At 39.7% G+C, this 24,018-nt stretch overlaps 1 protein-coding gene across 1 annotated transcript in view; it reads right to left on the reverse strand.

Moving 5' to 3' along the window:
* The window catches only part of Arhgef6 (Rac/Cdc42 guanine nucleotide exchange factor 6), a 117,800-nt gene that overhangs the window by 3,110 nt on the left and 90,672 nt on the right, over window positions 1-24,018 (reverse strand). Inside the window, 13 exon segments of the mRNA XM_032890111.1 lie at window positions 294-348; window positions 1,515-1,614; window positions 3,596-3,673; window positions 5,001-5,094; window positions 6,243-6,263; window positions 7,804-7,929; window positions 9,013-9,155; window positions 9,988-10,066; window positions 10,828-10,914; window positions 13,537-13,683; window positions 16,508-16,567; window positions 19,777-19,905; window positions 20,375-20,384. Coding sequence (XP_032746002.1) covers window positions 294-348; window positions 1,515-1,614; window positions 3,596-3,673; window positions 5,001-5,094; window positions 6,243-6,263; window positions 7,804-7,929; window positions 9,013-9,155; window positions 9,988-10,066; window positions 10,828-10,914; window positions 13,537-13,683; window positions 16,508-16,567; window positions 19,777-19,905; window positions 20,375-20,384 — 1,129 coding nt within the window.

A 24,018-nucleotide genomic window follows, 5' to 3' on the forward strand; every position in this document is an offset into this window, starting at 1 on the left:
GGCTAGGATTGTAGACAGGCACTGCCATACCTGAGCTTGCTTACAGTTTTTTAAGATGTGAAGAAACAAGAAAGCAATATGTAAGTTTGGGACTCTGCTGCATATATATAAATAGAAAGGCTCAGAAATTCAAGGCCACGTGGTAAAAGAAATAAAACCTACCTGCTACTGCAAAGAAAATACTAACTCTCCCTTAGTACCTGCTCCCAGGCTCCTCCTGAAACCACCTCCCAGTGGCCAACAGGACAGAGCCGGTCTGTCATCTGAGAAGATAACTTTTGGTACTGCATTACCTGCTTCAATTCCTTGACCTCATCCTTCAAGGCATAGACAGTATCAACAAGGCTCCTAAAATATACAGAGAAAATTCAAAAATGAATGGTGGGTACTGAAGTGCTGATAAGTAAGCAACCTACAACTCTCTATAAATACAGAGATGCAAATATCTGTGGGGTTTCCACCTAATGACGAGTGTCCCTACTCCGGATGGTCCACGTTCTTTCTCTCCATAGGAACAAAGCTCTCATCACACATGCCCACGTCTATACCGTGTTACAGCCTCACTTCTATACCTGCTGCTCTTCACACGTCCAGTGTGTGTGGCCAGGAAACAACAGGTAAAAACCATTGTTTTTCAATTTGAGGATATAATTGACAAATTAAAAACTATTTAAGTTAGACAGCATGATGCTTCAATGTGTTTGTCCTATGAAATTATGCCATAAATAGAGTTATTTTCACAGCCATCACCACATGTAGTTGTAGTTACTATTTGGGAGTGTGTGCGAGTCTATTGAGAACACAGGAGGTCTATGTTCTCAGGAAATTTCAAGTATGAAAGATATTATTGACTATAGTCACTGTGCTGCATGTTAGACTTACCTATCATCTTATACAATTGGACATTATAGTTTTTTTTATCACCATCACCTGTTTCTTCTACCCCCTCCAAGCCTCTAGTAATCACTAGTCTACTAGTAGTCACTGCTCCTCTGAGTTCAACTGTTTAAGAGTCTCATTCTATGGTTTTATTGGTGCAGTTTTAGAGGAAGAGTAAACATTACTTACAATATAATAAAAGCTATCACAAAATCCTATGTATGCTACAATAGCCATGCTATGGTATTACCCTTTTCATTTAGCTAACTCACATAATAGAGAATCAGGACATTTTATTTTTTTAAAAATTATGATAAAGTTCCCTGGTTAATGGGCATTCGTTGCTTTTCAATTTTTTTTCAAATCAAGGAACTTACAGATCTGGATTTTAGTTGGGGATTGTTAAGATTAGTTTTTATGATTGATGTGTTTATGTGCATATGAATGGAGGTAATCAAGGAGGCCAGAAGAGGGCTCCAGAGTGTGACCTGAGAGTTGTAGGCTGAAATAAACAGTTTCCTCCTCCAACTTGTTCATGGTTATGGTATTGTATCACAACAACAGAACTCCTAAGAGAGCCTGACACACCTACTTTAGGCCCCAGACATGACAAGAAAGAGATACTCTCTACTCACTTCTCTTCAATGATGGTCTGCCCATTACTTCTAGTTTCTTCAATAATGAGTTTCTCTTCCTCAGGGAGTAGTACTTGTGGAACTGAATCTTTACGAGTACCTGTAAGTGACGATCATGAGAGAGGGGGTAGGGAGTTATTATCAGAGACTGGTCTAGGTCTTTGTCCCTTTCTATTGTAGTTACAGCAGCGACGTTCTTCATGCTCTTGTACTCAAAGGGCAAGCATGACACTTTTACATTTTCCTAATTGGGGGGGACATTATTTATTCTCCAAGAAGGAGAATTGATGTGTTAGGAGCCCCAGACTTTTCTGTTTTCCCTTTCCCAGAGCACAGAGCTCATCACTGCATGCCACTAAGAGTCATCCCACAATCATTGAAAATTCTTTAATTTCAGTAAAGATTGGGCTGAAAGCAGCACTGCTCTGGGGTAGAACATGCTGGAAGGGCTTCAGAAGCAGCACTCGTTCCTTCTGCAGTCCTCTAGGAAATGCAGAGTAGCCTAAAGGTATTTTGGTGATGGGTACAGTGGAGCTGGGAGATTATCATATCAGCAACAAAACTCAAGTGTCTTCACTGTCTCTACTGTCTCTTCAGTCTGGCAATCCAGATCCTTCCTCTCTGGCTTCAGGGATGGAACCTTTGGTCTGTCTAGGTCACTGTGTAGGTCAATGTTTCGGGAACAGCATCCTTCACAGTATACATTCACTGCTTTTACTTGACCACTCGCACATCCCCAGAGGTAAGATGTGTTTCCATGTTCAGAGAATAGCTCTTCATCAGTATGCAGAAGAGAAATGGATGGATAAAAAGAATGTATATAAAAATCCAAGAGCCTTCAGTTCTAGGGAAACAGGACATTAGACTGGGATGAGCTAGAGGGCCACATCTGAGTGTCAAGCAGGGCATCAGATACTTCTCACATGTACAAGGGAAGGTAAGACGGAGGAACAAAACTGGTCTTCCTTAGGGAAGATCACACGTCTGAGCTTGTTCCTCTGAGTGGAGAGAACATACAACTAGAGAAACAAGTGGTTCGAGGTGAGGTAGGGTCAGATTTGGTATGAAGGTTGTCTCCTCATCCCTATCTCTACCCTAGCTTTCACAATGAAAACTTCTCTCACTTTCCTCTCCCAGCTCATCAAAACTTGTTATTAGAACTGAGCATGCCAGAAGCCACAGCCAGGTTGCATCTGTGATGCAGTGTCACTGCTCACAGTGAAATGTATTGATTTCTACATCACATGCTTTCCTTTTGTAACACCCTGTGAGAGAAATCCCTCTCACATCAAGTAAGCAGCTGGTCAGCAGCTGTGAAAAATACAGCATTAGGGGACACTCATTTCCTATGCAGATGTGAGAAACTTTCTAAATGGGGCTATGTCAGTAATGACATAGAGTCTGTGATGAAAGAAAACAAAATATATAATCTATGTGGCCTGGACTAGGACAAGCACAAGGACTTTCCAGAAGGCATCATCTATCTTTCAAGGGTATGATGTGAAGGCTGTTTAAGCAAATGCCCTCACCTAAGAGCTCCTTGAAACATTTTCTACATTGTGAAGAGTCTCGGCTGTGCAGCTACATTTCCAGATTTTCAGAGCAACTTTGAAGCCTAAGTCTGATGAAGCATCACTCACTTCAACACATAGCTGATGAGAGATAGTATTCTGACTTCCTTTTCTATTCTGCCTATAAGACGAGATTAGCATCAGTTCGCAGACACAGGAACTCTCTGGGCTCTTTAATTCCTAACTAGTGCTGGTGGAGGTATCTGTGTAGATCAAAAGAGTGACTTTAAATTTTTTTCTCATTTCTATCACCTTCGACATTTTCCCTCTTGCATCTCTCTTTCTCTCTGGTGAAAAGCAACAGTTCACAAACAAACCACCCAGTAGCTAAAGCACCTTATCTGAAAGATTCAGTCCTGCACCTCTGTTCCGCATTGAGTCACATGCTTTCCACACCCTGCAAACCCAACCTGTATTGAAGGTTTTTTCCCTCTAAGAGACAGTGAGTACCAATGAGCAAACCCCATTCATTAGCAAAAGCAGTGTGGCAAATTCTAATTGAGCCATTACCTTGTTGAAAACTGGCGCTGGTGCAATAAGCTTCAATCACCTTAAGAATCTGAGCATCCTCTTCCAGGGCAGCAGTACCTGTCAAATTTAATCAGTAATAACTTCTGCTACATATATGACCCTGGACACTCAAAGTGATGATGTGCCCATCACTGCCAAGGGTTCTCAATGTTTCTGAAAGGCAGGCAAAAATTTGTTCAAGCCCCAGGAGGCAAAAGAATGACATCAAGAGTAACCCCGAGAGTTCTGGGGTCAGTACTCGGGGGAAGGGGTGCTGCTTCTGAAGTTCAGAAATCTAAAGTAGTAAGGGTTTTATTAATCATTTCTTGAAGGCTAAAGTTATGGCAATGGGCTTGGTGTTGTCTCCAACTCTCATTCAGCACACCAAAGTCGTTCTATCAGTTAAATTTCAAGACTTGCCTTTTTTAAGACCCTCTTTCTGTTGACCACACCCATCTTCTCAACCAGCCAGCATAACACTGATTCTCCCTCCTCATATCCCCAACTCAGTCTTTAAATACTCAGATGACAATGTTCCACTAAGAAGTTTAGGTGAGGGTGGGGTTGGGGCTTCAGGATTTGAAGTTCAGCAAAGATATAATTTTAATATATTAAATTATATTATAATGACAGAATCCCATGTAGCCCAGGAATTCATCTAACATGTATGATGAAGTTGAACTTCTGATCCTCCTATCTCCACCTCCCAAGCACAGATTAGAGGCCCATGCCACCATGCCTGGTTTCCATGGTGCTAGGGATCAAACTTTGGGCTTTGTGCTTGCTAGGCAAACACTCTATGAATTGAGCTATGTCTCTACCCACAGGGAAGATTGAACTAAACTATATTTGCAACTGATACATGCAGTGCTGCTACATCACTAATGTCTCCATAGATGTCCCAAAGTTCTCTTGTTCCCAATTTTAGAGTCAAATACAGGCATATCTCTTGACTGGCTGACTTTGTAGTCAGCTCCTAAATAGAGCACTGTTTCCTGATGTCAGCAGGCTGACTCCATGGGCAACTGAGAATACCCCTGAGCATTAGACTTCCAGAAGGATTTCTGTCCTCAGGTCCATTTGGTTTATTTGTTCAGAAAAATATTCCAGGCATCAGAAATCTAGAGGGAAAAATATGTCCATAGCAAATGGGCACCATTGGGGGACCTAAACCAGGTGGGGTGAAATGTTCTGCCGCATGAAAACGGTACAGATTGGTGTCTGTCAGAGGCAGCAGGAAGTGCAGCAGGAGGCAGCTTATTCAGAAGTCTCAGAAGTGACCAAATTTTCTGTGTATTTTTTCCAACAGATGATGCCAAGAACAAACTGCTCTAATTATCTGCTTTTTAAAACTTCTCATGTTCGTTCACCCATAAATAACTTTGCAAAAGTACAGAACACATACTTTTCCTAATCACGTATTCTTCCTCGGATGTCTTTCTCTCCGTCTTTCTTTTGTGAAGAAACTTCTTCATCGTTTTGGGGCTCTTAGTAGATTCCTGTAAGGGTAATAATTTCTCCATGAATTAATATTCTCTCCCAAGTACAAATGAAAATAAAGCAAATACAATGAATCGGAACACATCTCTCATCGCGATAGCATCCGTTAGAAAAGGATCAGACTTTTAGATCACACAGACTATAAATGGCTCTAGTAAACTCAAAGAGGTTCAACAAAGCACAGGCAGTGACATTCCACTTTCAGTTGCCACAGGAATAAGAATAAGAATGGAGAAGGATGCAGATTGTGCAGGAGGGTCAGTGCCTTTAGGGTACCATCTGCAGCAGAAGTAATGGGACTTCAACCTCAGAAGAGGAACGCCTGCATTCCTAACTTGCTTTCTAGTCACAGTGGATAGTTTGAAGGGAATTAAGTAAGTGAGGCAACTACTATTAGAAGTTCTAAGAGTTTAAAACTGCTTGAGTACATTTTACTGAGCATTAGCCCTACAGAGGAAATTATAATTCCTATCAGTGCAAGGGGAAATTCAGGTAGAGAGACAGTTATTTTCTCAGAGAGGAGGATTTCATGAAGAGTTTCCTGATAAATAAATTTGGGAGATATATCTAGAAATTTAGTGCACAATAGAGATGAAAATTGATGAATTTGTTTTCACCATATTTAAAAACCCTGTTCAATGTTAATATGCAAGTAAACAAATTAGAGTCACATTTAGAATCTCAATAAACTGGTTTGATATTCTATGTTGTCCAGAATCAATCTATCTATCTATCTATCTATCTATCTATCTATCTATCTATCTATCTATCTATCTATCTGATACAAGAGAAATAACTAGTACTTTAAAATATAGGGAACAAAGAATTTAATTGCCTTTGCTTAGCCACAATGACTCCACTTAAACTTAAAAGGAGGCAAACATTAAAACCACACGTGAAAAAATAAGAGGAAAAGCTAGCATTAAAAACATAGTAAGAATGAGCATTTTAAAGGCATGATATATAAAGTGACATTTTACAAGGACCAAACACAAGCCTGCTTTTGAGGAAAGTACTTACATGTCAGAATTGCATCTTCACATTTTAGCCACCAATTATAGCAAGGGACAAGACAAGCATAAAGGAAAGCTTCATTCACCAAAGGTTACAGCACAATGACATTCCGATGTCACTGTTCTACCCTTACCTTTAAGATATAAGACATCCTCTAAAATGAATATGTAAAGAAAGAGAAGATGAGCGTGAGAGGTCGATGGTTATAATGACCACATCCATTTATCAATAGTTCTAAAACAACATTTGAAATGTTAGTATTATCATCAATTACACAGAAAGAACACCGCCACATTTCCCACATTAGTCTCAGATGCGATACCCTCATGCAAAAGTCCAAAGAATCCAGTTCTCCACAGAATTAAAAATGCTGAAAAATCACCAAAATGGACAGAACATAGCAAGAACATATTAATAATTCTCTTTCCCCAGCAGAAACAAAGTGATCATGCCTTAGTTTTAATAGATTAGTTATGTGTAGGATTAAAGTCAACTTTGCCCTTCAGGGTTTGCCTTGGTATGAATTTAGTAATTGACAGTTGCAAAATGTCCCTTATTAAAAATGAGAATAAGGTACCATGAAGTGGCACATTGATTTAATAAAAAGAAAAGTAAATGGTTGCAGGCCAATTCCAAAGCAAAACTGCAGGACTACTTCCTGCCCAAATTCTAAATAGAGTTACATTAAAAAAAAAAAAAGTATGCTCAAGAATCATGTCTCTTATCACGCCAGTTGAATGGGTTAAAAAAAAATCACCCAGTGTCTATATATTGTTCTATTTTGCACTGAGAGACAGAGGCAACAATTAACTGGAGCAAAAGCATGGCTGCTCAAATGAAAATACACTCAAAACTGAGCAGTCTCCCATGTCAAAGCACACCAGAGAATTACACACTGTCTTTACATCCCGATCCCAAGGTTCATTTCATAACTGTCAGCAACTTACTCTTCATACAACAAGACCTAAAGAGTAGTTATTAATAAATGAGCATCTTTTCTGAAATATGAAATAAGTAGAAATAAGTAAAAGGGGGAAACCTCACTGGATGGAAAAGGTAATAACCACTGTGTTGCTAAGGGAGCCGGTGACTGATGTCCCTTGATTACACTTATAGAGCAGAGATCAGCCACGCTGGCCATGGCACGTCTTTGCAGCACTAAGGCAGATCCCAAATGCCCGTGCAGGAAGTTGCTACTGAGAAGCATCTCTAAAAACCCACTTCTCTCACTATCCTCTTCTATCCTTCCCACTCCAGCAAACACTTCTTTCACGGTTAAGACACATGCCTTGATCTCATGATGTTTTAGTGATTGGGCTTCATTGATCAACATGCTTCAAAATGCAGAACTGGATGTTTGATTAGAAATGCAACTTCCAATGAGGTGTTTCTTGTTTGAGAAGTGTGTACACAGTTAGTTCTAAAGAATCATTCTCTCTTCGTAGAGAGACAACAGAGACAGTTAAAGGAAAAAAAACTAAAGAAACAGGCAGTGTACTTGAACTGTTCACTTCCATCAATGTGTGCATGTATATGGAGAACAGGGAAATGCAAAATTAAAAAACAATCACTGAATCTAGCAATTCAAGACATATATTGTATCGTAAATTCTAGCAGATTCTCACTGAACTATTTGCAGTAAGCTCCAAAATTAGCTCGTCAGAAGCATTTTACACCATACGTAGCAAAATTACCTCTTTATAACCTAGTGCTGCTGATGGTCTAAGTGGAGGTGCAGGTCGTAGGCAACTTAAACTCCACGGTTTTATAATTTGAGGAGGCTCCAAGGGTCCTCGGGGCTGTCCGGTAGAGCTAAAAGACTGGGAAAATGTCTCATGAGATGCTGGCAATCTGCCATCTGAACCCGACCTGGTACCACACAGTGAGAAAGTGACAATAACTTCATTGGATCAGCGAAGACAGACATGAAACGGGGAACACAGAATAGTGAAAGTGTCCAGTTGGAAAACTGACAGTAGAAACTGTCATAAGGTTATAGGGTCTCTAAGGAACAGCACAAAATGATCCTGTCCTCTCTTTTCTGCAATTTCATTTAAGGTAGAAAATGTATCCCCTGTAAGGGAGGAAAGTGGAACAATGGAAACCATTCAAGGTTCAGCGATGTGTTTGGCACTCACTTAGAATCATAAATGGATTATTTCATCTGACTAAACTACGACAGACTCAGCGAAGTAAAGTAACTGGGTAGTAATTGGCAAAGACAAAGACTTGAACCCAAAGCCTGTGTTCTGCCACCACAACACACACAAAGCACCCAAAATAGGAAGGTTGGCATTGCAGGTTTGAGTGTTAACAGACAAAAGAGGAAAGTATCCATTTCCCCCAGCAAGTACAGTGATATCTCACTAATTCCAATTCCACAAGTTCTTGCTTTCCGAGAACTCAGAGGATGGCAATACTTAAAAGCTTTCCTTCTATGTAAGTTACTGAATAGATGTGAGACAATGACTGAGATTACATGGAGTCATCCAAGCACTCAGGGAAGTGAGTTCCCTGCTTTGACATAGCACATGATTACTGTGAGAATATCAGTTATAAAACAGATAAGTCTTATTTACAATTGAAACATTTTAGTAAGGGCCTTTGGTAGGAAACACTTGGCTAGTAGTTAGCTGGAGTGCTTTAGGATGGCGGACCAAAAGCACACACACTGAAGTGAAATGTTTTGTTAATTTCAGTGGCCCTCACAATGATGAGCAATGAGAATCAGTGAAGTTTAACTGTACTTCAGAATCTACACAGAGAGACCACCCAAAGTCAAACGGCATGCTTGCTGCTGATTTTTAGAAATCTTTAGTAGGCAAAGTCTGACAGGAAAAAACAAGAAACCTTCGATAATCCTAATACTCAAATAGTCCCAACAATCCCAATAGACTACTTACAGAATGAGTACTACATGATGATGAGGTCTTAGACAATGAACTGCAGGAGGCTGGCCCTTTGGTCAGTCTGTTCAGCTGCTCCATCCACTCCTGGAAGTCCTGGTTATTGTTGCAGTGGACCACAATTCTCTCTACCGTGCTACCTATATCACCAAAAATTGTGAGCATTTAGGAACAAAAGGCAAGGATCCGTCTCACAAACGTACTTTGCAGAATTTTAGACATACTAAAAAAACTAAATAATAAACACATCAGCAATCTGAAGCCTCACATGTACTGACTTGCTGTCCAGCCCAGTTTATTCTAAGAATACTATGCTGTTTTGCCCGTTGTCCAAGATGAAAAAAGAAAAAAAAAACATGTAATTGAAACCAATTGAAAAATCTTTACGCAAGTGCCAAATCTTAGGCTCCTTATTGGTAAGTACAGGTTTTGATAAGGCTGGGCATATTAGCCCCGTCTCTGATATCCATCTAGATGTACAGCCACTGCAGGTCAATCCCAGAGGCCTGGCAAAAGGGACAATATCAAGAAGAATTATGAAGGCTGGGCATTTTGCTCAATTTGTATAGAAAGTTGCTTGGATTCTTAGAACACAAGCAAGCCTTACTGGTTTATAGGTTGGCCATAAGATTGGCTAGAAGGCTGTGTCCCTTTGGCTTCTTGGATACCATGGAACATATGAAAGAGAAGGAGAAAGTCCGTGTCTTGTTATTCTCTGCTCTTACAAGGAGCTCTTAAGCAAGAGAAGATGGAAAGTAATGGCAAAAGCTGGGGCTATTAAATGACCAGGAGGCTTTGCGTTTTTATGGGTTTTCTCTAGTTATTCTGGGCAATGGAATGGGCTTTGCCATACCCCATCCAAACCTGCTGATGAACTACATAGGGGAAAATAATAGCACTTATTTGTTTAAACTCCACTTTACTCCAAAAAGCATTTGAAGTAGCTACATGAAAAGGAAAAAAATTACCCACCGGTGATTTCGAATGTACAGTCATTTCCTTCAATTTCATCCAATCTGGTCACGACCATCCCTGCTATTGGTACCTTTCCCTAGCAGAAAAAAAAAAAACTCCTCCTATTAATTCTATGACTGTACACATTTCTCTCTGACTTTTGATCCATTCAGGAATCAAATGGCAAGACATATTTCAATATGTCAATATATAAGGCTCCCCTAGTCTACATTTTAATCAGATAAGAAAGCAAGGGAGAAATGTGTCTGTGGCTAATACACCTTAAATCCTAAGCTCATGATTTACAAAACAGTTGACTTTTTAACTTATTTTCATATGGATTAAAAAGCAAAGGTTCACATTTTATGAAAGGGAGTAGTGGCTCTGATCACTAATAACAGAGATTCGTAGCATAATGCACTACATTCTGGGAACAGACTAAAGGAGGTGTCATTCCCTAAAACATTTAAGGACTGCCATGTTACAAACCCAAATCATGTAACATGGCGGCAATATTACAGTCACAGGATCAAATGCCAGCTTTGTATTTCTCAGTTGTAATATGAGTCTGAAACTCTTCCTGGTAAATTATCCAATTGTAGACTTAGCTTTCTATTTATATAACTGGGGACCTAGCTCATAAGTAGAACAGCAGATAGTCAGGGCAGGATTATACTAATACAAAGGTTTTTGATCTCAAGACCATCTGTTCTTACAAGCTGTTTCCCTATGATGAAGGGTCAAAACATTCTGCTTTTGGAGGCCTGAGCTTTTAATGGCATGGTGCATATATCACATCTGAGCAGAATCCTGTTCTCATCTGGCCTTTGATAATTTATTGGATATAGATCTACTCACCTGATACATAAAGCCACTCATCCGCGGACTTGCAGACAACATGATCAAGACACTTGAAAAGAGCAGAAAATATCGTTCCTCTTTTTCCTGAAGTAAAATAAAAATCATGAAAGGGGAACAGAAATTAGACTGCTTTTATTAAGACCATCTGAAATCCCTCCTTTGAAAACCAGAGTTGACATAATCATCAACCTGAGTATCAGCAATGAGTTGTAAAAGGACATCCAACTCAAGAGCACCAAATAGGTGTATATATTAGTCCCTGGGTGCATTCGTATAAGAACCCATACAGATTATACACCAGTATGACATGCTAGTCCTGGACACAAAGTAAGTCTCTCAAGGGTCACGAAACTAAAATATAACCTTGCATTGAATAGTAGCACAGTGAAACAACTTTCAACAGCTAAGAAATTTATGATCTGTTAATAGTCACAGTTATTGAATTATGTCTAATGTTGTTCAAGCATAAGGACCTAGGTTAGGATTGCTAGCATAGCTGAGAATAGCATCAAACATCTATTATCAAAATGCTGAATGGTGCAGGGTCGTAGGCAATTAGACCTAAGGAGCTCGCTGGCTAGCCAGTCTAGACAAAATCAGTAAGCTACAGATTCAATGAGAAACAAAATTGGAGTGTAACAGAGGAAGACATTTATTGTCTCTATGCAAATGAACATATATGGACAAATCCTACACACATACACATCAAAAGAGATAGTTTCTATACAGCATGCATGACAAATTTTACATTTAAAAAATGGTCTGGATTATTTGGTCTCGTGAATGATAATGGAAATCTAACCCATGGCCTCATGCATACTACATTCTACTGACTATTCACCCCCAACCCAACTCCATGAGTATTTGTATTGGTACATAAGATATTTGTATGCATTTATAAGAAATAATATTGCATTTCCATTTTTGTACACATTGTATAATGACCAAATCCAAGTTATTAACATATCTATTATCTTAAACTTTCATCATTTCTTCATGATGAATACATACAAAATTCTTTAGAGGGCCAGCAAGATGGCGTGCTGGGTAAAGACTTGTCTGCTAAGAGAATCTGATAGATGACCTGAAGAGCTGAGTTTGATGCCCAGGACCATGTGGTAGAGAAGAGAACCAACTCCTACCAGGTTTCTTCTCCTACCAGTTGTCTACTGACCGTCAAATGAGTGCTTTGGCACACAAATGTGCACACAAAATGGATAGATAGATAGATAGATAGATAGATAGATAGATAGATAGATAGATAGATAGATAGATAGATAGATACATAGATAGATAGATAGATAGATACATAGATACATAGATACATAGATACATAGATACACACACACACACACACACACACACACACGCACACATACATAGGTTTATAAACTGCTTTTAAATGAAAGGAAATCCTGTCTTCTACCTCTTAAGATATAATGCATTATTTGTCAACTACATTTTTTGATTGCACTAAAGTAAACTTAACACTTGAGAGCTGCTCTGATCCCCTTAACAGAGTCATAATTGGTAGACATGAAAATTCCATTCCACACAATTATCCTCATGGCTGTGTCCTCATTCTCCTCTCCACTTGAGGAAAGCTTCAGAGCTAACTGTTGGAGCAACCATTATTCTCTCAGACCTTTCTCTTGCCTAGTTTTCCATCCACAAACATTGCCCTTCTTCAGCAGCCTCTCCTGTTTTCCTAGGTCCTCCTCTTCTGCCTTTAACATATGCTTATCCCTTTCTTAAGGACCTAGCTCACCCCATGTGGTTCCTCACTTAGAATATCTCATTTCTTGACATTTTATTGCCAAATTACTCCCTGCCTTCATTTTCTCTCCATTGATCCCTCCCCTAACTGCACTCTCTCACTGTTTTCTCAAAGTCATCAATAACTGCCTTCTAGCAAAATCCAACGGATTCTTTTCGGTCCTCACATTCCTTGACCTCTGAACCGTCCATAGCATTCTGCATGCTGGCCACTTTCAAGTGTCCCTCCAGGAATTTCAATGATGCTATAACCCCCAATTCTTTTCTATTTTCCTATTTGTGTCTTGCACCCAGGCCCACAATGGTTCCTCCTCCTTTCAACCAAGGATTTTATCCCAATGATGTGAATGACTAATAGTTACCCTCACGGCTTTAACCTTCCCCAGGGTGTCTGCATTTTCAATGAGATTGCTTATTAACCTGTAGTAATGAATCTCTGCCACAAGCATGTCAGAGGGTATAGGAAGGTGTTATGGAAAAGGGAGACACTCTAACACCCAATAAATCAGACCAGGTGACATGATCAACCTTTGTCCCCTACCCTGGCCTCTTCCTAAAAGAAATAATCTGTCTTCAACCGCCATGCTTCTCTTTGGATATGTACTTCGTAGAAAGGTACATCTGTCAGAGACATTTAAATCTTTCTCACACTGACCTCTCACCTACATTTCCATAGCACATTAACAGTTGCTGACAGGACACCTCTGCATAGATACTTAGGGTCTTTTGAAAGTTAACAAATATAAAGTATATCTGCTATCTTCTGTATCCCAAACGCTCCCCTTTTCTGTTGCCATTACCATCGAAATGTGTCTCAAAGTTAGTCTTTTCCCATTCCTTCCCTCTGCCACTACCCTGGTTGATCTTGACCTAAGAACTAATAATGGAAGGGAAATAGGAAAGCTGGAAAAAGCAATGCTGAGGACTTACCTCACAGGCTCCATGCTGCATCACTACTTGTGACATAAAGATCACATTTCCCAAAGTCTTAATATCGTCTCCTTCCCATGCCTGAATAGGTTCCGAAAGGATCTGCAATTCCAGCTGCTTTCTCTTTCTCAGATCTTGGCACTGCCCCTGCAGATGCCAAACAGAGCATGACACAATGGGGATTTGTGCAAGATGAGGTCGGAAAAGTTCTCAGACCCAAAGCAAGTTCAAAACAAGCCACGGCTTTTGAGTCCTTGTTTCTCACTTTATCCTTTGCTCTTCTTCCTATGCTCACCTGTGCTCCTGCCGCACAAACCAATATACTACCTAGCCTTTAGCCTTTCAAAGTCATATTTTTTCTAAGAGGGTGCTCCCCCATCTACATACCACTTCCACTTCAACCCTCTAGCATTCCCCCTTCTGTGAGAGTGAGATATCAAGTTTCCACAGGACCAATTGCCCCCCTTCCCAGAGATGGCAGATGAGGCAGTTGTCTTCTCCATATGCTATCTATGTAGCAGAAACCATGGAAGAGGAGAGCATTTCCATTTTGCCAAAACATCAAGATCAAGTGGTAAAAAGGGCTTCATTTCACCGTCCCCATGAGGAGTCTGGAGAAACAAGCAGCAGAATCCTATCAACTAGAGCCAGAAAAGCAATTGGCCCTTCATTACCATAGGTAAATATGGCTGTAATTACAAAGCAACTTCATTTATATGATATATGCTCAACTCTCCAAAAAAAAGTAGCAACTTGATAAGAAAAACAAAATCACTCCCAGAGTTTTGAGATCAGAAAATGGCAAAAATTTTATTTATTTATTTATTTATTTATTTATTTATTTATTTATTTATTTGATGCCACAGTGAATCAAACTGAATTTTCCATGAAACACGAATGCAGTGTCCCAATTTTGCTTAGGGAGCAACAGGACATTATTGTAAAATATTCAGGTTACTTTTATTCCTACCTAAAAGGTTTAGGGACAATAGATACAAGTGGGTTTCATGATGATTAAGTTGGAAATTCAAATCAAGAAACAGTTTGCCAATAGTATATGGAGTATGCAAAATATGGAGAGACAGAAAACCTGTTTCGGAAGATAAAGCTATCTTGGAGTAATTTGGCAACACTTATTCCATAGTGAATACCAATCTAAGCAAATGAGTCATTTCATTACATTACTGTGTCCGAATGAATGCAGTGTAATTCCTTTGGGAAGTAAGGTTTTTCTTTTTCTTTTTTTTTTTTTTATAAAAGTCTGTTGCATAATTCAACTAAGCCTTTAAGAAATAAATACACTACAGATTTTTAAAGCACATGTATTTGCAGTAAATATATTACCACCATCAAAACAAGTTTTGACATGACAAAAAAGAGATATGTTTGCTTTTTGTTCAGGGTTGGTATTTTTGTTTGTTGTTATTGTTCAGATAGGGTCTTGTGTAGCCCAGGCTGGCCTCAAACTCTCTCTAACTGAGGCTCTGACTTTGAAGTGAAACTTCTGTCTCCGTCTCCCAAGTGGTGGTATTGCAGGCATACCCTAACATACCTGGCAGATACTTGAATTTGTTGTACTGTTTGCTTGCCTGGGTTTTTTTTTCCCAAAAGCCTTCTCTGGTCACTTATATAGAATGAATTCAAGAAATACCAGTTATAACAAATGTCATGCCATGGGTTTGAATGAGATATTCTATGAAACTGGGCCGGATGTAGATTGATCCTGAGAGACACAGCCAGAATACAGCAAATACAGAGGCAAATGCCAGCAGCAAACCACTGAACTGAGAACAGGAATCAAAGAAAGAACTGGAAAGCTTGAAGGGGCTCGAGACCCCATATGAACAACAATGCCAAGCAACCAGAGCTTCCAGGGACTAAGCCACTATCTAAAAGACTATACATGGACTGACCCTGGACTCTGACCTCATAGGTAGCAATGAATATCCTAGTAAGAGCACCAGTGGAAGGGAAGCCCTGGGTCCTAAGACTGAACCCCCAGTGAACTAGACTGTCGGGGGAGGGCGGCAATGGGGAGGGTGGGAGGTGAACACCCATAAGGAAGGGGAGGGGGAGGGGATATTTGCCCGGAAACCGGAAAGGGAATAACACTCGAAATGTATATAAGAAATACGCAAGATAATATAAATAAAAAAAAAAAAGCTAGCAGTTTTACTATTTTTTCCTAACAATGGGAGCAAATTTCTCATAATACCTTTCCTGCTCTTCAGCTTTCTCTTTAACAACCGACACATCAGCTACCTGTCTTCCAGAAGCAATAAACATGAAACAGTGGTGAATGGTAGGTCACCTTCCAGCAAGGATCAAAAGATGAACATTGGTCCAAACCCCACAGAATGCTTTAAAAATGTCAAATATATCGAAACTTAACCCATTACTCAAAATAAAGGGTTTTTTTTCCTTCTGAAATGGCATCAAAAGGTTTTACGTCAGTAGGTTCAAGGAGATAGCTTAACCTTGATGCTCAAGATGCAAGATTACAGCTATCTCTGGTAGCAGTCTATATTAAGCAACTTCATTTTAGTACACTGTGTTTTTCCTTTTAGGAAGGATTTCTTTCTCATCTGCAGAAAAAAAACAAGTTCACATCTTTTGGCACAAATAGTGAAATTCAGTATTGATGCCAATCAGTAAATGACAAGTTATACAGACATAGGTGAGCAATGGGGGTAAAAGCAAAAAAATTAAAAAAAAAGGAAATCCCCACCTACACATCAATGCTTAATGTGGCCAAGGCTTTCAACTGTGATTGCTTTATATCCTCAGCCTGGCAACCTTTCATACGTAAGCATGCTTTGCGGAGAACAAAACCAAATGCAACCAATCATGAGGCCACTATGCTCAGAGATTAGCGCTGGAAGATCTTTGCTTAAGGAAAGAAATGGAATATACACTCTTTCAGCAACAAGGTATGCAAAATGGAGAAGGACAATCTGAGAATGTCACTTACCATGAGGCTTTTGAATGCTATGATTGCTTTCAGAATATCCTGATGATCTGGATGAGTGTCCTGTCAAAGAAATATATATATATTACAAATAGTATGAGCATATGTATATACAACAATCAGTGAGAGCAGAGGCCATTAGAAGAAGAGAGCTAGAAGGGGTACGTGGAAGGGTTGAGAGGGAGGAAATGATGTAAGTATACTATAATCTCAAAAAAGTGTAAGGGGATGCTAGAGTGATGAGGCAGGAGTGGGTGGGTGGGTAGGGGAGTACCCTCATAGAGGCAAAGGGGAGGGGAGATGGGATGGGGGTTGTGGAGTGGAAACAGGGAAGGGGGATAACATTTGAAATGTAAATAAAAATCCCAATAAAAATAAAAATAATTTAAAACAGATAAATAATAAAACAGTATTAGAGGAGACTGGATACTGCCATGGATGGAGCAAGTTGAAAGTGTGGCCACAAAAGGATAATACAACAGTGGTGCATGTGTGTGTGTGTGTGTGTGTGTGTGTGTGTGTGTGTGTTTTGGGATTTTCTTACATCTTGATTTTGGTTGATTACATCAATCCACACCTGTATTAAAATTCAAGGAGGGGCTGGAGAGATAGCTCAGTGGTTAAGAGCACTGACTGCTCTTTCAGAGATCCTGAGTTCAATTCCCAGCAACCACATGGAGGTTCACAACCATCAGTAATGGGATGATATCCAACGCTTTCTTCTGGTGTGTCTCAAGGGAGCAACAGTGTACTCACGTACATAAACGTATATGTAGGTATGAGAAAGAGTGTATGTGTACCTGAGTGTAGATATTTGAGGAGACCAGAGGCTTTGAATCCCATTGGAGCTGACCACAGCTACAGGCAGTGGTGAGCAGGCTGTCTTGGGGATTGGGATCCTTTGCAAAAGTAGTATTCACTCTTAACTGCTGAGCTCTCTCTCCAGTCCCAGAAGATTTCTTAATCACATAATTACTGGAAGCACTGTTATCCTAAATTCTGGTCTGTTTTTGAATTCTTTAACGTATTATTATACAACTGATTGTTTTGCTCATAGTGTTAAAGTTCCCTGCTATTTTTTCTTGGTTGGTCGATAGTTATGGTGTATAATATATGTTTTAATGCATACATACACATATATACACTCACATTGTAGAATCCAGCCAAGCACAGTTGACTTTTATGACAGTTTATAACATACTATATATTTAGTATCAACATAATAGATCTCATTATTGAGATAAGACTTCCCATTTCTCTGACCAGCAACTAATGGATTCCACAGATTTTTGTATACTTTGATATGGTTACAGTGTGGTCTGTTTTTCTTTTCTTTTCATTTCTTTTGTTTTATTTTTGGGTGTTGTATTTTGTTGTCTAGGTTTTGTAGGGTTTGGGTTTGGTTTTTGAGAAAGAACTTGAAGCTGGGTGGGTAGGGAGGAAGACTTGGTGGACTTGGGGAAGAGGAGGAATATGATGAAATATAATTAAATTAAATTTTATTTCATTTAATAAAAATAGAATAAATATGTAATGTTTAATAGTAAATACCATTACTAAATAATTACTCAGAGGGACATCAGTGAGCCTGTAGTGTTCCTAATGTTGAGGTATATGGACATGGTAGGCATATCTCACCAAGGGTATATGTGCACTGACCCCATGGATTCAGCTGAGGAAGGGAGAAGGCCAATTCTGCTCATCCAGTCTCAGGTAGAAACCATGGTAGAACAGACTAGAGATCTGACTCAAGCCACAGGCAGGATTGTCCATGGAAGTTAGTGTGTATTCTTTCATGGTAAAACTTATTTTTACAAGTGATTAGAAATCTGGATGGGCCTGGCCCAGTGGTACACTCCCGGACAGGGGGATGTAGCATTTGATGGTCGCGATCTGAAGGAAGATTCAAAGCCAATGTGACCAAACAGAGGCTGGGCTAGAAACAGGTGAGGCAGGCAGGAGGAGCTTAACTGTATGTTCCTGGAGTTGTTCTACTGCAGCAGTGTGCTGTGGCACTGAGAAGTGACAAGCAGAGGCCACTAGCTTCTGAATGTTTGTGATAAGGGAGGAGGGGCAAACCTCAAACCATCTGGTGAACTGGTTTAGCATATGTAAAGGTATCCAGAAGCCAATGACCTCTAGAGCCCCAACTGAAATTTCAAACCTTTCCTCACCAGCTCCCCACTGCCTCCGACTGTTTTTTCACACAGAGACCAAGCTCTCAAGACTTACAAACGCTGACAAGCACAGTAGCATGTAACCTTTTTCTTTAAAGATAATCAACCCCTTTAAAACCTCAAAACCTTTCCCCAGACACAGGAAGAGCAACTATGGTAAACACAGTTGTTGCCACCCACGCCTCCACACCCTGCACCAGATCATGAAAGAGCTGCGTTTTAAAAATCACAGGATTTGGGTACTCAGGCTTGGTTATCAGACCTCACTGAAATTCCTAATATTTAGAGAAGATTATAGCTGCACTACAATATCACAAGTAAATATCAAGTTTCTAAACAAAAACATGAGTGTGCTTTGATGTGAACATACTGATGGACAGTGGATAGTGTATTAGATCCATTTATAATCTTTAAGGAGTGCAGAGTCAGAAAATCAAATGTCCCAAGTGTTCCCATCTGCAATGAACTTTTTTTTTTGTATTTTCTTCTACTTTTTTGGGTTTGGTCTTCTGTTTTCTGATATTGGTTGGCAAAACAATAGAGATTTGTACGTCTGATTACCACGAACTATAATCTACTATAGCCTTCCTAATGATGTAACCCTTTAATAAAGCCCCTCATGTTGTGGTTACCGCAACCATAAAATTATTTCATTGTTACTTCATAACTGTAACTTTGCTACTGTTATGAATTTTAATGTAAATATCTGATATGCAGGATATGTGACATGTGACCCCAGTGAAAGGGTCATTCATCTGTCAAAAGGGTTGCAACCCACAGTTTGGGAACCACTGACTTAAATCAATAAATGACCATAGCCTTGAGGGAAACAACAGGGCCAAGGCCTGGAGGAGGAAGTGAGGGGGGTGGATAATAACTGTGTAACAGGAAAAAAAAACTGCCTATCTTATTTGTTGCATAAAGAGGAATGCTGGAATCCCATCCAGGAAGAGGGAAGAGCAGATCAAGTGGAATTTGAAACCACAATGTTTTCTGGATTCGTAAAAACGTTAGTTTGGAGGCAGACCATCTGCTTTGTGCAGTGCTGAGGACACCAGTCGGTAGCGGACCTTGCTCAAGCTTGCCTTTCCTTACCTCCATATGCCGTTCCAGTTCTTGCAAGAGAGTAACATACTTTTCCAGTCGCATGAATGGTTTGCTGAGACTTGTTGTTAAAATGAGGATACCGGGGCTGGATGCACCTTGATTTTCCATGAATGGATTCTAATTCATCACTAGAGAAAACCATGAATATGCTTTTGAATACTCCTAAATATCTGATGTCAAGTATCAATTTACTGTGCTAGTTTGCTTTGCACAGTGAAATCAGCCATTGTTTACCTTTCTGATGCTATCAGTTCTGTGTCCAGCACAGGGGAGATGATGATGGGCCATGTTTAGCATCCCTGGTGCTATTAACACATTCAGAACTTACTGGGGGAAAGTCTCTGTCCTTGTGAACAAAAGTTCTCCACCTTTAAGGATTCTGGACCCAGGTGACAGGGTGAAGGTTTAATTAGATCACCTCACTCTCAGGTTAAAATAGCATGCTCTCTTGGTCAGTTCAAACATTCTACTTATTTGCTGGCCTGATGCTAAGATTAACAACTCAGTAAATTCTCCATCTCATTCTACTTTGCTCTACTAGAACCAAAAGCCATATTCTGACAGCAGGGTGTTGGTATGACTTAACCAAAGGGTCACTTTTCCTAAGACCTGAGAACAGTTCTCCAGGTTATCTGAACACTCCCATAAGGCAGCATCTTAGTGGAGATACAAGTACATTTCATGATCCTGGCCCTGTAAATGTATAAATATCACATGCTGCTTCCTCTTTCTGTACAATTCCAGATTGTCTTCATCTATGAGAGCTGGGACTGCAAGGTGATTCGATATACACTTTGAAAAATAGAGAGAGCCAGGTATGGTAGCAATTGTTGTCCTAGTCTGCCAGATATAGGAGAAACTCCAGGAATTTGTGGTCAGCCTGAGTGACATAATGACTTCTAGGGCACATTGGGAAAAAGTGCTGTATAAACTGATGAAATAAGAAAGAAAAAGGATGAGAAGGAACGAAGGAAGGAAAGGAAGGAAGGAAGGAAAGAAAGGAGGGAGGAAGAAAAAGGAAAATGTACAAGAAAGATGGAGAGGTGATGGGAGGAAGGAAATGGAAAAAAGACACAATTAGAGAGAGGAATCTACTTCCTGAGGACTAAATTGGAAACTTTTGCTTTCTCCCTGGACTGCTTAACTCCCTTGGTCATCTGTACATGTTCAGCCAGTTCCAGATTTCCTTGACTGTTTTTGTTCCTGTCCACCCAATTTCAACCATACAGGTCCAAACCTACAACAGATCCCATCTAGCAGACTTCAGTAGGGTCTCTGCCAGATTACTGTCTTTCCCTGTTCACCACCCTGCAATAGTACTATAGTGCCATAGCTTTTCTTATAAAGAACTTCCAAGTGTCTACAATGTTGTCTTAACTTTCAGACTCCTGCTGGACTCACCAACATTCCTAGTCACCCCAAGCAAGAATTTTCTACTAAAGAGTGGCCATTTTTTTAAATTGAACTACTTTACATAGTGGCCCTCAACTGTGGTGTTACCAAAGCTTGTGAAATGTGTTCAAAGAAATTCTATCAGTAATAGAGTACAAATTGGGGTTGGAAATGGATTAACTTGCAAGTTAGTATTATATACGAATACTTTCTCCTCAGGTTTCTAGGCTCAGTCAAGGATGCAGTTTCAGCAACCAGAACAGCGGCCCTAACTATGTAGTACCATATGCATACCAAGGGGGAAGGAATGATGGCCAATGCCTTAGGGGATGCTACATCACAACTGAACAGTCTCATCAAATCATTGCTGTTATCTGTTATGGCCCTTTTCACAGCCACATTCTAGAAGTGGCTGAGGGGAAGTGCTGGTCACAGCCTGAGCCTCAAGTAACCCATGCATAAAACAGAGGAAAGTTTTTTGGAGAAAACAGGAGCTGGAGAAAGACTTGGTGGTCAAAGCATATATACTGATGCTCTTGCAAGGAACCCGCCCACAACTGCCTCTAACTCCAGTTCCAGGGGATCTGACACCCTCTTCTGGATCCTATGGTCACCTTCACCCACATGTGCACATAACTCCACACTGAAACATAATATACATATGATAAAAAGTAAAATAAATCCTTTAAAGAACAGATAAAACCTACTTTCTAATTAAACTGTTCAGATTTAGCTAATGGGATTTGTAAGGTTACCATTTTATGCTAAGCATTTTGATATGAGTGTTTCCCCATTTTACAGATGAGACACCTGAGGCCCAGGAGGGCAAATGGGTGGTAAGTGGCTATGGTGGATGGAATATGTAGGTCTGAAGTCAACCCTGGGACCTGTTCACATCACCACCCTGCCTCTCTACAGAGAGGGATTTTTTTTGTCAACTTTATCCAACAGATGTATTATTATTACCTTTTCAAGACACATGCCTGGCTTGACTACTATCTTTAAAATCTCATAGTTCCCATGATTTGCAGCTTAATGGATAATCATCTGATGTTTAATTTCCAACCAAGAGATTAAAGAGGCATTAAAAGTCATCACTTATAAAATATAATTAAGAAAGTGCATTTGAGCAGACATGTAATCTGATGAAAATAGCTTTCCTAATTTCCTTTCGGTTTAGTAAATATGCTTTGTGTTCTCTTTCTATGACTAAATGACTGTCTCTCTTCCATATTCTGCTCTAATTGCTGTGAGAGTTGCAGCAATTAATAGCACTGGTTCATGGACACTGCGCTATTGCTTTCCAAGAAGTAGTCTAATTCCTAGGCTTGGTAAATATTATAAAGCTATTTAACTGTTTTTCAAAACAACATGAGACACCTGTCTTGGATTATAACAGATTATTGGGAAGAAAAGAAACTGTTACTAGTGAAATGAACCCAATTGTCCTATAGTGATATTGTCTGGCGTGATAAATGGATTCCAAAAGACATATTTAGCCAAATAAGTATAATATGGAAAGCAATATTATATGTAAATAAAAATATACAGATATATAATCATTATAGCAAAAACCAATCTGGCTTGAAATGGTTTTTACTTTTAAATAGCTTTAAAGAAAATCTTATTTTATGTATATAGCTGTGGTACCTGCATGTATTGTTTGGGTACCAGAGGCCAGAAGAAGGTGTTGAATTCCCTGGATATTCACATGGTTGTGGGCTAATATGTGAGTGCTAAGAATTGAACTCAGGTCCTCTGCAAGAGCAGTAATTGTTCTTAACTGCTGAGCCATCGCTCCAGCCTTCACCCCCCTTTTTAGCTATTTGAAAAAGTTCCTGTGTAGCTTAGGCTGACCTTTGCTGTATAGCAAAGGATGGCTTTGAATTTCCAATCTTATCGCCTCAGAGGGGATTACAAGTTTGTATTACCATACCAGGCTCAAGGCTTGCCTTTGAAGTGATTCAATGAATTTATAAATGCCATTTCAAATTCAGTATGCATTATTTTATAGAAAACATGGTGGATGAAGCTCTGCTATATTTTGGGTTGGGCTGAAAGAATGGAGGAAACCATGCTATGATATAATAACACTTGAGTGCTTAATTAATCTATAAAACAATGCTCCTGGGGCCATTGAAGTGGCTGAGTTGGTCAAAATGCTAGGAGTGGGAGTCTCTCAACTGATCTGAATTTAATTCCTCAGACCCAAACTGGAAGGAAAAACTAATTTCTGAAAGTTGTGCACTTGTGTTATTGTAATACACACCACACACCACCACCCCACAACACACACACTAAATTGATATGTCAAAAACTGTTCCTGTGGAATCTTTGTTCAGACTTGAATAAATACAGCCCTAACCTAGTAGAGGGTCAGTAATTCCTCCTCCCCAACTTATTCCCCAACAGCCTCTCTTTGGAATTGTGGTGTTCTGGTGCGAGGAAAGGAAAACTCTTGAGGTCTAGCTAATAGAAAAGACACAGGGGTGCAGCTTAGTCTGGGTTCGATAATCCCTAGTTTCCTTTTTTCTAGTGCCCAATGTTAGACTATTTGCTTCTGTTTATTTGTAAACAGTCTTTGATAGCCTTCTAAACCTAGAGTATATAGTATATGCTAGCTTCAGTTCCCGATTCTCCTGCCTTCAAGGCACAGCCATTATCACAACACATGATTCGTCTGTTGTTTTTTCCCTACCACTTTTTAACAGGACTAGATAGTCTCATTGCATTCCATGACTCCTCAAAGACACAAACAAAACATGATTAAAGCTTAGAATTATTACCTGTGTTCCTTGTCCACAGAGCAAATGGCTAGTTCTTTGGGGGTTTTCTCAA

This window comes from Rattus rattus, chromosome X (assembly GCF_011064425.1).
Source record: "Rattus rattus isolate New Zealand chromosome X, Rrattus_CSIRO_v1, whole genome shotgun sequence".
Lineage (NCBI taxonomy): Eukaryota > Metazoa > Chordata > Mammalia > Rodentia > Muridae > Rattus > Rattus rattus.